Here is a 12,591-nt window from a genome sequence, read left to right as displayed (position 1 = left end):
CGCCCCGCCCCGGGCTCCGCCCCCCGGCAGCGCGCACGCGCACGCCGCCGCCCTGAAGCCGCCCGCCCGGCCCCGGACCAGTAGGACTGTTAGCGCGTTCTCCCGGCCCGCGGCCGTCGCCTTAGAGACGAGGCCCCGAGCGGAGCCGCGCCTGCGCAGTGTGCCGGGCCGGCGCCGGCCGGCCCCCGCCGCGGCCCCCCCCAGCCAGAACCAAGGCCAAGGTTATTCCAAATGTGCTGGTTAACTTTTAATCGAAACTCTTGAATAATTCTCGTCTCTGTCCGTCATTCAGGGAGGGGGAGGGGAGCCCGGGCCCCCCCAGCCCAGGCCGGCTCGAGGTCGCACCTCCCGCCGGCGCCGGCCCGGCCCAAGGGCCCCGGCCCGGAAGGGCTCCAGGGGCCCCGGCGCAGTCCGCCCCCTTACTGTACAAAGGGAAGGGGGAGGGGAAGGCGGGCCTCCCTCCCCGTCTCGGGGGACCCCTGAAGCCGGCCACCGCCACCCTCCAAGTGTCCGGGTTGGGGCGGGGGGCTGCAGGGGCGTCGGGAGCTATGTACACACGCAGAGGCCCCGGGCCGCCCGAACACGTAAACACAGCACTCACATGCTCCCACAGAACACGCGCGGGCCGCTGCGGGGTGGCGCCGGGGGCCGGGGCAGGGCTCCACCCCGGGGCCGCCACTCGGGGACACTGGCTGGGCAGGGGCGATGGGCGGGGACACGGGAGTGGGCCTCCGGAGCAGAGGGGGCGAGCCCACCCCGGGGGGGGGGGTCCTGCTCCGAGGCCTAGAGCCTAGGGGAAGCAGAGGAGAGGGCAGGCCAAGATGGGAGGTGGAGGCCAGCGGGCTCAGCCCGGGGAGGCCAACAGCAGCTGGGGAGGGGGTCTGGGCAGCACAAGCTCATGGGGCGGTGGGATGGCTTCAGGAAGGGGGAGGGGAGGTGCCTGGCCACACCGGCCCGGGCGTCCCGGCCCAGGAACCACGTTAGTGATGGAGGGTGGGAGGGAGAGGAGGCGGGCTACGGGGGATGGGCAGCAGCCAGCTCTGGCAAAATCGGGGGGTGGGCATCGGGATCACCGCTTGAAGCGGTAAGTGATGGGCAGCAGCAGCTTGCTCTTCTTGAGAGCCTGCACCTTCTTCAGCGTCTCGTCGTCCAGCGCCAGGAAGCAGCGGCGGGAGTACTCCAGCAGCCGCTCCTTGGAAGGGTCGAACTCGCCCACCTCGGCCAGCTTCTCGGGCGCCACGATGAGCAGCTCGGCGATAGGCGTGGTCAGGGCCACGGTGTTGCGGTCCACCCGGTGGTGCTCGAAGGCCCTGGACATGCTCTTCAGCTTCTGAAAGGTGCCCAGGATCTTCTTGTAGCGGCACAGCACCCCATCGGCATCCTTCACTGTGGGCCGGGGAAAGGCAGAGCCGCTGTGAACCCTGGATATGGGGGGGGGGTGCAGTCCACTCCCTTGGCATCTCCCCCAGGGGCATAGCTTGGCTCCTGATTCTGGGACTACTGCCCAAATTCGGAGGCCTGAAGCACCAGAACCATGGTCCCACTGCATAACTCTTTCCTTGGCCGCTTCCTTGCTTTCTCTGGGACTCCAAGAGAATGGCACAGCTCTATCATCCCATCAGACCTCTCTTGCCAGGCAGACTGACAAACTGGGAAGGGGGGGCCCTCTTGGCCCCAATCTACAGATGAGAGAAGTGAGCTCACTGAGGCAGGAACCTACAACTTTCTTTTTCTTAAGGATTTTGTAAGGCAAATGGGGTGAAGTGACTTGTCCAAGGCCACACAGCTAGGTCATTACCAAGTGTCTGAGGTGGGATTTAACTCAGGTTCTCCCGACACCTGGGCCAGGACTCTATCCACTGTGCCACCTAGCCGCCCAAGGATCCGAGGCAGGATTTGAACCTCTGAGTCTCCCCCTAAAGTCCCTCAAGAGCCCAAGAAGCTGCAACATGCCGGACATCTTGACTCCCAAACCCGGGGCCTGAGTGCATGATGTAAGGCTGCTTGGGGTCCTGGGGAAGCGTGAGTGCAGGGTCCTGGAAAGATGGGGAACCCCCACGGGTTCAGCAGTCGCCTTGCCCCCTGGGGGACATCCTCGCTGGGGCGGAGCCGCGCAGAGGGTGCTCTGTTCCGGGGTCTTGGACAATTCTGGTGGGGGGGGTGGAGCCAGGGTCCTGCCACCCAGGGGCACCCACAGATGGGCCTGCCCAACCCTACGCTAAACATTTGACAAACAGCCCGATTTATGTCTGCAGTTGAGGAAAGTGAGGCCAACAGGAGTGGAGCGACTTGGCCACGGGCACCCTGCTGAGGTGGGGTCTGAACGGGGGCCTCGCCCGCTCTTAAGCCCCGGGGTGCCGTGCCAGAAGAGGCAGGGCCGGTCGGGGGGCGCTGCCTGCCCCCCAGCTCCCGCACGCACCCCTCTGCCTCTCCCGGGCCTTGGGCTTCCCGAATCTCCTCCGGCCGGCGCCCGCCTTCTGCCTCTGCCGCCTCCTCTCGCCGGAGCCGCCCTCCTCCGAGCCGCCGCTGAGGGTGGAGGCCCCCGACTCGGGGTCCGAGGCCTCGGCCCGGCCGTCGCCCTCCGCCCTGCGCGGGCCCGGCTTGCCCCGGCCGTGGTCGTCTGCGGGCCGGAAGGGGCAGAGGGAGCGCGGGCTGGCGGCGGGGCGGCCCCGGGCCGGGCCCCGGACCCCCGGCGCCCCGGCCCAGCCCCGGCCCCGGCCCCCCGGCCCCGGCCCAGCCCCGGCCCGGCCCCGGCCCCAGACCCGGCCCCCCGGCCCCGGCCCAGCCCGGCCCCGGCCCCAGCCCCGGCCCGGCCCCGGCCCCCGGCCCCCCGGCCCCGGCCCCCGGCCCCGGCCCCCGGCCCCAGCCCGGGCCCCCGGCCCCGGCCCCCCGGCCCCGGCCCCCGGCCCCGGCCCCCGGCCCCGGCCCCGGCCCGGCCCCAGCCCCGGCCCGGCCCGGCCCAGGCCCGGCCCCCGGCCCCCGGCCCCCCGGCCCCCCGGCCCCAGCCCCGGCCCCGGCCCCGGCCCCCGGCCCCCACCTGCGTCCAGGCGCGCGGCCGAGATGAACTTGTCCAGCTGGCAGCGCAGGAAGTCGCGCTCCTCCTCCAGGTCCTCGATGCGCTTCTGCAGCCACGCGTTGCGCTCCAGCGCCAGGTGCAGCTGCGCGCGCGCGCCCTGCAGGGGGGCCGGGGGCGCCGCGGGCTCGGGGGGCTCTGCGGGGGAGGGGGCGTCAGCGCGGCGGGCGGCGGCGCCCCGCCCGGCCCCGCCCCCCGGCCCCCCCCTCACCGTCGGCGCCGCCCTGCGGGGGGCTCAGGCCGTAGAAGAGCGCGGCCTCCGGGGGGGGCTCGTGGGAGGGGGCGGCGGGGTCCGGGCGCTCCTCATCCTTCTTCACTGCAAGGCAAGGGGCGCGAGGTGGGCGGGGCCGGGCGCCCCGAGACCCCCGGCCCGCCCCCGGGCCCCGCCCCCCGCCCGCGCCCCCCGCCGCTCACTTGTCCGGCGCCGGCCGCTCCGCTCGCTCATGGCGCGGCCTGGGGGCCCCGGCGTCCGGCGCCTCAGGGGCCCTGGAGCGAAGGGCGCCCACGGGTGAGGGGGGCCCGGCCCGGCCCCGGGCCCCACGCGGGCCGCTCCGCACGCGCGCGGCCCGCCGGCCCCCATTGTCCGACGGGACGGCGGGCGCCCGCGCATGCGCCGCGGCGGGGGCGGGGGAGGGGCGCGTCCCGCGTGGGGCGCCCCCTCCGCCCCCGCCGGGTCCCCCCACCCCCCCCCCGCCGGCCGCGGGCTCGGGGCCCGGGGGCCGCCGCCTCCCCCCGCCCCCCCGGCCCGGGTCCCGCGCTCACCCACCCGCGCGGCGCCGACTGCAGCCATGCCCGGCTCCGGAGCGTCTGCACAGTGCCACGGCGCGGGGGGCGGAGGCAAGCTCCCCCACCCAGCCCACGCCGAGCGGGCGCGCCCCCGCGCGGGCGGAGCCTGCCCGGCGTGCCCGGGCCCGCGGGGGGCGCCACGCGCGAGGGGGCGCGCGGCCGGGGCCCCGCGCCAAGCCCGGAGCCGGGCCGGGGGGGGGGCCCGGGGGAGACGGGGGGGGGGGGCCGGGCCCGGGGGACCTCGTGGGGGGGCCGGGCCCGGGGGAGACGGGGGGGGGGCCGGGCCCGGGGGACCCCGTGGGGGGGCCGGGCCCGGGGGAGACGGGGGGGGGGCCTGGGGGTCCGGGCCCGGGGGAGACGGGGGGGCCTGGGGGGGCCGAGCCCGGGGGACCCCGGGGGGGGGGCCGGGCCCGGGGGCGGCGCCGGGGGCTCCCCGCCCGCCCGCCCCCTTGTGCACTTGGGGGCCGCGCCTCCCTCTTTATTGGGAGAGGGAAACCGAGGCCCGAGAAGAGAAGGGAAGGGGCGCCCCCGGGACCCCCTTCCTCCAAGCAGCCCCAGGCCCCTGCAGGGCTCAGCGCCCCCCAAGCCGGCCAGCCCCCCCCTCCCCGCGGTCCCCCCAGGAGCTCCCGGGCCAGGAGGCGAGGCCGGGCTGGGGGGGCCGAGGGCGCCCCTCAAACACCAGTCCGGGTCCGGCGGAAAATTCACTTTGCATTTATTCTGCTCATTGGTTTGCAGCCGGGGGGCCCCCCTGCCACCCCCCGCGGAGGGGGCCCCCCACGTCCGGCCCCCCGGGCCCCGCCGCTAGGGGTGCTTCCTGCGCGTGTGTCTCTGCAGCGTGTTGCGCTCCCCGAAGCGGCGCGGGCAGTGCGGGCACTGGAAGGGGCGCTCCCCCGAGTGCACGCGGCCGTGCTGCGCCAGCTCCCCCGCGTCGCGGAAGCGGCGTGGGCACAGCGGGCACGCGTGGGGCCGGCCGCCGCCCGCGCGGTGCGTGGAGCGGTGGCGCGCCAGGTGGCTAGCGCGCTTGAAGGCCTTGCCGCACAGGGCGCAGGCGAAGGGCTTGAGCTCCGAGTGCGAGACGCTGTGGCGCTGCAGGTACGACAGGTACTCGAACACGCGCGAGCACACGGGGCAGCTGTAGCACTTGCGCGCGGCCGGGCCCGCGCCCGCCCCGGGGGGCGCCTCGGCCTCCTCCTCCACCAGCACCGTGTAGGGCACGCCCTGCGTGTCGATGAGCAGGTAGCGGCCCAGCCGGGGCGGCGGCCGGGGCGCCTCGGCCGTGGAGGACGGGCCGGCTTCGGGCGAGGGCGCCGCCCGGGGGGCAGGGGGTTCCATGGCCCGCGCCCACCGGGGTGGCGAGGCCTGGGCCGGGCGGCGGCGGCAGCAGCGACATCCACAGAAGCCGGGAGGGCCTGCGGGGAGAGAAGGGACCCCACGTCAGCCCACGGCGCCCCCTGCACCTTGCGCGTGGGGCGCCCCCAGCCTCAGTCTCTCCGGGGGCAGGTGCCCCCATCTGCGCTGGGCGGGCCTCCGCGGCCCCGCCCCGGCCCCGCCCCCGCCTGGCTCCTCCCCCTCCGGCCCCGCCCCCTCCCGGGCTCCTCCCCCTTCCCAGCCCCCCACCCGGCAGCTTCCCTCCCCCCCCTCGGCCCGAGCCGCCCCGCCCCCCGCGCCCCCGCCCGCCTCCCTCCCTCTCCCGTCCCCCCCCCCCCGCGGGCCCTCCCGACGCCCGGCGCCCTACTCGGTGCAGCGCCTCGAGGCCGGGGTCCGGGGTCCAGGCCTGGCCGCCCCCCGGGTCTGGCGGCGTCGGGGGGGATGGGAGGGGGCGCGAATGGCCGAGGGGGGCGGCGGGAGGGAGAGCGCGAGGGGGCGGGGCGCGGGCCGCCGGAAGAGCTCCGGCCGGAAGCCGCGGCCGCGGAAAAATGGTTCCGAGGCCGATGGAGGGTTCCCCCCGCCCAGCCCCGCGCGCATGCGCGCCCTGGCCCCGCCCACAAGCCCGGGGACTTGGGCCCGGCCTTGCTTCTCGGCGGGCGGCGGGGTCCCCCTAGTTCGGGGATCCCCCCAAAGGAGTCCGCCGGGCCCCGAGATCTCCGGGAAACTGAGGCTCGGGCGAGAGCCCCCCAGCCCGGTGGGACTCGAACCCGGGGCCTCGGCCCCCCGGCCGGGCGAGCCTCGAGCCCCGCGGGCCCTGCAGTGCGGCGCCCGCTCCCTGGCCGGGCGGGACACAGGAGAGGCCGCCGGCACAGCGGGGCGCGGGGGCACAGCGGGGGGCACAGCGGGGCGGGGGGCACATTGGGGCGCGGGGGCACAGCGGGGCGCGGGGGCACAGCGGGGCGCGGGGGGCACAGCGGGGCGCGGGGGCGCGGGGGGCACAGCGGGGCGCGGGGGGCACAGCGGGGCGCGGGGGCACAGCGGGGCGCGGGGGCACAGCGGGGCGCGGGGCGCGGGGGCACAGCGGGGCCGCGGGAGGCACAGCGGGGCGCGGGGGGCACATTGGGGTGCGGGGGCACAGCGGGGCGCGGGGGCACAGCGGGGCGCGGGGGCACAGCGGGGCGTGGGGGGCACAGCGGGGCGCGGGGGCACAGCGGGGCGCGGGGGCGCGGGGGGCACAGCGGGGCGCGGGGGCACAGCGGGGCGCGGGGGCACAGCGGGGCCGCGGGGGCACAGCGGGGGTGCACATTGGGGTGCGGGGGCACAGCGGGGCGCGGGGGTTGGCACAGCAGGGGCGCGGGGGGGCCTGCAGGGGCGCGGGGGGCCCGCGGAAGCCACAGAGAAGGGGCCCAAGCCTCCGTCAGCCGGTCCCGGCCCGCACCCTGCCCCATGCTCCGGGCTTCCCGCCGGAGGGCCTGGGCGCCCCAGTTCCCAGAGGGGGCCCCGCCGCACCTGCCCTGGAGGCCTCCCCCCGCGGGCGGTCAGAGCCAGGAGCGCCCCAGGCCCGCACTGCCCAGGAGGCCGCCCCGGGGCTTCTCCCGCCAGTCTGGCCCTGGGGCTCGGCTTGGCCGCCAGGAACGCCCCGCATTGATCGCGGGGATCTGCCCGACCCCGGGGAGCGCCTCGGGCTTTCCCATCCTGTTGCCCACACTCAGGATCCGTGTGGGAAGATTCAGGAGCTTAGAAACCCGGGGCCTTAGAGCTCCAGGATAGCACTTCCAGATGGGGGTTCTTTCCCTTTGAATTTAAGTTCTTTGCTTTTCTATTTGGATCTCTAGCATACTGTGCACAAGACCGGCTTCATAAAATGCTCCTTTATCCATTCTGCTTCCCGAGTGTGTGGCTGTGCTCACATCATTTCCCTATTCAAAAATACATCATGGGCGGCTAGGTGGCACAGTGGATAGAGCACCGGCCCTGGAGGCAGGAGGACCTGGGTTCAAATCCAGTCTAACACAATAATTGCCTAGTTGTGTGGCCTTGGACAAGCCCCTTAACCCAATTGCCTTACAAAAAAATACAACAGTGGTTCTCCATGACCTATATGGTAAAATACAAACTCCTGCTCCTGGCATTCAAGGCTCCCTAGAGTCTGTAACCAAGTTAGGTCTCAGGCCTTATGTCAGTTTAGCTCTCCTCTCATCTACCACACTCCAGTGAAATGAGACAACTGCCACTTTCTCCCAATGTCCATCATGTCTGGTCTTATGTCCATGTGCCCCTCATGTCACCCCTCAAAATCAATCCATTGGCCACTTATTAACTACCTGTATACTTTGCAGTTTGCTACATGCTGCTATTGGGATATTCAGACAAAAGTAAGAGTCCTTGCTTTCAGGGACCTTGCATTCTGTCCTATGCAGCCAGATGGTGCACTGGACTGAGCACTGGCCTTGGAGTCAGGAGGATGGGAGTTGAAATTCAGCCTCACTCAGACACTTGACACTAGCTGGGTGACACTGGGCAAGTCACTTCACCCTGATTGCCTCACATCCGGGGTCATCTCCAGCCATCCTGACTCAAACCTGGCTACTGGACCCAGATGGTTCTGGAGGAGAAAGTGAGGCTGGGGACTTAGCACAGCCCCCCTTTCACAAAGGCAATTCCCATGGTTGTCATGGCATCACCGTGACGTCATGGTCTTCTTTGAGAATGAAGGACAAACATTAGAATGGACTAGGCAAGGTGCAAAGGGGGAACAGACCCAATTCATCTTGACTTGGTGTCAGAGGAGAGGCATTTGAATTCTGAAATTATTATGTATTATCAATGTCTTCAAGGAAGACTTGTAACCTCTCTGAAACTCTGTTCACCTGTAAAATGAGAGTGCTAGATGAGATGGCCTCTAAAGCCCCTTCGAACTCTACATCCATGATCCTCTGACCCCATGACTCGCCTTCTCCTTCTGTTAAAACCAATCTCTTCCTTCAGAGCTTGGCTCACAGGCCACCTCAGCCAAGAAGTCTTCCCAGATTCCAACAATCTCACAATAGGAACTGAAGCTCAGTGTCTGATCTCTCTTCTCTTTTACATACTCCTTACCCAACTCCTCTGACTTTCCTACAAGTTGCTCCGTGCCCTCCCCCTCAATTCAACAGTGGTTTGAGGGTAAGGAAAGGCTCATCCTGGTGGTCAAATCCTCCAAAGTCTCGCAGTCCCCTCCTAACCCTCTCATCTTCCTTGCCCCATAGTAGGAGAGCCCTAGCACCCCTGTCTAAACTGTAGCCAGGTGCTCTTACCCCTCCTCCATTCTCTCTATGCCCTCCTAGGTGAAGGGAGGAGGGGGTCACTCAACCTCCTCCCCCTTCCCCACCCCCACTTCAACTTTTCCCTGGTCCAACCTGGCTCATACCCAAAGCAGCTTCTTCTGGATCCACTGCTGGAGGGAAAATTGGATAGCAGGACCCTTTGGGACCTTCCCAGTGACCTTGGGCAAGTCACTTAACCCCATTGCCTTGTAAAAAAACAAAAAAAAGTTTTAAATGAGGGCAGCTAGGTGGCATTTCCCTGGCCAATCTTTAAAAAAAAAAAAATCTTACTCTGGGGCCCTCCCAGAAAGCATTCTTTTTGGAAACTGGCCCCTTCAGGAGCCAGATTCTGGGACTTGTTTGGCTTAGAGATCAGGATTTGACCTGCCCTACCCCTCATGCCTCACACTGGATGAAACTGTGATCCATCTCAGCAGAGACTGGGACAAGGATGCTGGGAGTGCCCTCAGAGATCAGTCCAATTTCTTCTCCCTCTTAATTTTACAGATAAGGAAACTAAGGCCCCAACAGACAGGCAGTTCCCAGATGGAATGGACTGCCTCATTTTTATATACCAGGGCCTGATTGATAGTACCATTTAATAAAGGCTTGGGTGATGAATTAATGAATAAATAAACAAATGAATGAATGAACTGATGCCCACAGAAACACAGATAGAAAATGACAGAGCTGAGAATTTATTTTGATTGAGATTTGAGCTTCTCAGAGCTCAAAGGAACCCCTAACCATATCTTGTCAAACCCTTATAGCAGAGATTCTGAAACGATGCTCCCCTAGAATAGACCTCAGAGAGAAGGGTGCACTAAAGCTTCCCATTCCACTTTAGAGCAGCAACTCTCATGGCTTGGTAGTTCTTCACATCTGTTGCTCCTGGTTCTGTCCCATATGACCAGGGAGAACCTTAGAACATCACCATGGAAAATGAGATCGTCAAAGCCCAACTGAGTCTCCTCTACATTGAAACATGGAAAGCCAACACTATTGGCAAAACAGGCTAATTGAAGCAGCAGGGCACCTCAAGGGAGAGATAAAAAGCAGCTTTGCCAAGCAAGTCAACCCACTACTACCACCTTGACCATCATCTTCCCTCAGACCCTAATGGGGTTAACCCAGGTCTCTGAGCCCAAAAGTCTTGGGAAAAGCAATTCCCCAGCTGTCATCCCTGCTTCCAGCAGGAAGGAAACCAACTTCTTCATCACCATAAGCATTGACTATTGGACTACTAGTACCAACAGTCATGTGTTCACAGGAGCCATAGGCATAGTGGTATCCTTTATACCACTGGTCCTCTTTCCAGCTGAGCCCTGACAGCCATCATCTGGGAAAGTAACTTTCATGGAGAAGGGATAAACCGTCTCCACTCTCTGTTAACCAGTTGCCAAATACAAGGCAGTTAAGCCCTGGGCCTGGTCATTCTTCATTGAACAATCTTCTCACAGTGAGAGGACCAACTTTTTTATGGACTACCTACAGTTCTCTGATGCTCAACATATCCTGCCTTCCTTCCCCAATTCTAGCAAGAGACACAAGAGACCACATAGACCTGAGGGGCATTTTGTATTTTTTTTTCCTTCCATTTTAAATGTCATTTAAAACAAATTGTTCCATACCCAGTGACTTGCCTTAGTTAAAGAAATAAGGCACTCTGAAGTAATTAGGCTTAGGAAGTGGCCTATGCCAGGCATGCGAGACTTCAACTACAACCTTGACCACTATCTCCCCTCAGATCACGATTCAAGACTCTGAAACCAAGACCTTTAGGAATGGCAGTGCTTCCAGCCCAGGAGCCTCAGCCATTATCTTGGAGATTATTGCTAGTAAACACCTAGAAAAGAAAGTTCTTATTCCCAAAAGTCCTTGTTCTTGTCCTATGGCTCGATAAATGGATGGGATTTTATCCATGGAAATCACTTTCAAGAATTAACATGACTAGCTGCTTTGCTTTGGCTTCCTAAAGACTGTGAGATGTTTCTATTTATCTTGCATGAGATTTATACATATAAATCTCATTGTCTTTCCACTTCATATGGGAGCTCTTGACAGTGACTGTTTTGTTTTTCAGTTTGCATTTCAGTGTCTAGCCCAGTAAGTTGCACATAGTAAATGCTAAATAAATGCTGCATTCATTAATCCATTTGATCAATCATAGAGTTTAGACAAAGTGCAAAACCACTTGGAACTTCCATTGTTCCACAGGAATCATCTTTGGATTGACTGAAACTTACTCATGCCTTAGGAGTCATTTAAAATAGATCAAGGGGGTGGCTAGGTGACTGCAGTGGATAGAGCACGGTCCTGGAGTCAGGAGGACCTGAGTTCAAATCCGGCCTCAGACACTTAATAATTACCTAGCTGTGTGGCCTTGGGCAAGCCACTTAACCCCATTTGAGAAAAACCTAAAAAAATAAAATAAAATAGATCAAGTTAATTTATAGTTTGGATCAAGTTTAAAGGGAGGGAGAAGAGGCATATCATTGGTCTCAAATTAGGTCTCTTTTCCTCCCCTTTTCGCTGGAGAAGAACCTCATGAGCTTTGAAAGATCTGGGACAACTCTGCATTAGCTAAAGGTGGTACCAACTTGGCAGCCAAGGGCAGATCAGATGCAAGTTCATGATCCCACAAGGAGACCAACAAAGAAGCTACACCATGCCAAAGAGGAAAAACGTTTCAGCCACGGAGAGCTAGGAGTTATCTCTACTTCGTGTGATTTCCAAAGTTGAGCACACTTTCCCTGGACTCTTATGTTCTTGTGAGGAAAGGTGTCATTCATTTTTTGAGGGGAGGGATGTTTTAACAATTTTTTTGAATGTCTTTCTCCAGTCCAGAACCCTTTCTAAACAGGTTTCTAAGGCTAGTTGACTTAATTGTTTCTCAAATGCTAATCTTCAGGGAAAGCACACTAGTGGGGGCTCATTAGCCTTCGAAGTACCATTCCCCCCTACCCTGTCAAAGTTGTCTTCTGAGGACCCAACTCATCGGTGTGAATAGGACTTGAGATAATCACCTTTTATCATACATTGCACCAAAAGATCATGATTCTGCTTAAGAACTCAACCTCTAGGGGCAGCTAGGCGGTGCAGTGGATAGAGCACTGACCCTATAGTCAGGAGGACCCAAGTTCAAATCTGACCTCAGACACTTAATAATTACCTTGCTGTGTGGCCTTGGGCAAGTCACTTAACCCCACTGCCTAGCAAAAACTAATAAAATAAAAAAAAAATAAGAACCTAACATCTAGGGGTAGCTAGGTGCTCATTGGATAGAGCACTGGCCCTGGAGTCGGGAGGACCTGAGGTCAAATCCAGCCTCAGACACTTAATAATCGCCTAGCTGTGTGGCCTTGGGCAAGTCATAACCCCATTGCCTTGACAAAAATAAAAACAAAACCAACAAATGATGCAGAGCTTGCAACGGTATGGATACTCTCTGAAGAACTCAATAGGGCCCTCCAAATTAAATCAACATATTCTGATATACATTTGCTTCACCGAAAAGGTGGGGACAAGTGAGAATGGTGGAAAACATCAGGAATAGTAAATTAGTGAGGACAAAGAATTTTAAACAATAAAGAAGCATCTTGACCGCTTAGCTTGAAAAACGAAAAGAATAAGAAGGCACAATTGCCTCTCATTCTGCCTGCCGTACACTACCAGGGAGAATATAGTTAGAACAGTCCCAGGGAAAGTGAGCTTTGAGATCAGCATGACCCAACCAATCTTTATCTTTATTAGAAGATTAAACGCCAGGAGGTGGTGGTTGTCCTTCATCTTCAAAGAGGAACAAAATGATATGATTATATTGGGATCAAGGTTCAGTGTGTCTGACTGTGGTTCATCAGATCGAGACAAGTTCAGAATGCTTTACCAAAGGTTGGGCACAAATGGTCTTTATGATCAATTGAAAAGGAATTGTCTTTTTACATTTCTTTTGAACTGCTGCAATTCTATTTTGCTCAAAGAGCAGCATCTTCTTTGATGTGCTCACATCATGCTGGGTGATCCAGTACCAGCATCATCCAAGTCTCAAATCATTTCCAA

The 12,591-nt window shown here is 62.5% G+C and overlaps 2 protein-coding genes across 2 annotated transcripts; both read right to left on the bottom strand.

Annotated features, from left to right (window-relative positions):
- Positions 1-983: 983 nt before the first annotated feature.
- Positions 984-3,945, bottom strand: CCDC106 (coiled-coil domain containing 106). Its single transcript, XM_074220093.1, has 6 exons — positions 3,840-3,945; positions 3,488-3,559; positions 3,285-3,389; positions 3,038-3,211; positions 2,420-2,620; positions 984-1,386 (listed from the first exon to the last, which is right to left on the bottom strand). Exons 2-6 carry the CDS (start codon positions 3,516-3,518, stop codon positions 1,070-1,072), a joined length of 828 nt encoding a protein of 275 aa, XP_074076194.1. The 5' UTR covers positions 3,519-3,559; positions 3,840-3,945; the 3' UTR covers positions 984-1,069.
- A 609-nt stretch (positions 3,946-4,554) lies between these two features.
- Positions 4,555-5,677, bottom strand: ZNF581 (zinc finger protein 581). The gene is made up of 2 exons (XM_074220094.1): positions 5,595-5,677; positions 4,555-5,268 (listed from the first exon to the last, which is right to left on the bottom strand). Exon 2 carries the CDS (start codon positions 5,189-5,191, stop codon positions 4,661-4,663), a length of 531 nt encoding a protein of 176 aa, XP_074076195.1. The 5' UTR covers positions 5,192-5,268; positions 5,595-5,677; the 3' UTR covers positions 4,555-4,660.
- Between the last annotated feature and the right edge of the window lie 6,914 nt (positions 5,678-12,591).

The sequence above is a fragment of the Macrotis lagotis genome, chromosome 1, assembly GCF_037893015.1.
Source record: "Macrotis lagotis isolate mMagLag1 chromosome 1, bilby.v1.9.chrom.fasta, whole genome shotgun sequence".
Classification (NCBI taxonomy): domain Eukaryota; kingdom Metazoa; phylum Chordata; class Mammalia; order Peramelemorphia; family Peramelidae; genus Macrotis; species Macrotis lagotis.
This window is presented reverse-complemented; position numbering and strand designations above follow the sequence as displayed.

What these genes read in the sequence shown, in the direction of transcription:
- CCDC106 (XM_074220093.1), bottom strand. Translation starts at nt 3,518, where the DNA reads ATGAGCGAGCGGAGCGGCCGGCGCCGGACAA. An exon ending in GAGCGGCCGGCGCCGGACAA is followed by an intron (nt 3,390 to 3,487) that starts GTGAGCGGCGGG and finishes CTTGCCTTGCAG; the next exon opens with TGAAGAAGGATGAGGAGCGC. An exon ending in GGCCGCGCGCCTGGACGCAG is followed by an intron (nt 2,621 to 3,037) that starts GTGGGGGCCGGG and finishes TCCGGCCCGCAG; the next exon opens with ACGACCACGGCCGGGGCAAG.
- ZNF581 (XM_074220094.1), bottom strand. Translation starts at nt 5,191, where the DNA reads ATGGAACCCCCTGCCCCCCGGGCGGCGCCCTCGCCCGAAGCCGGCCCG.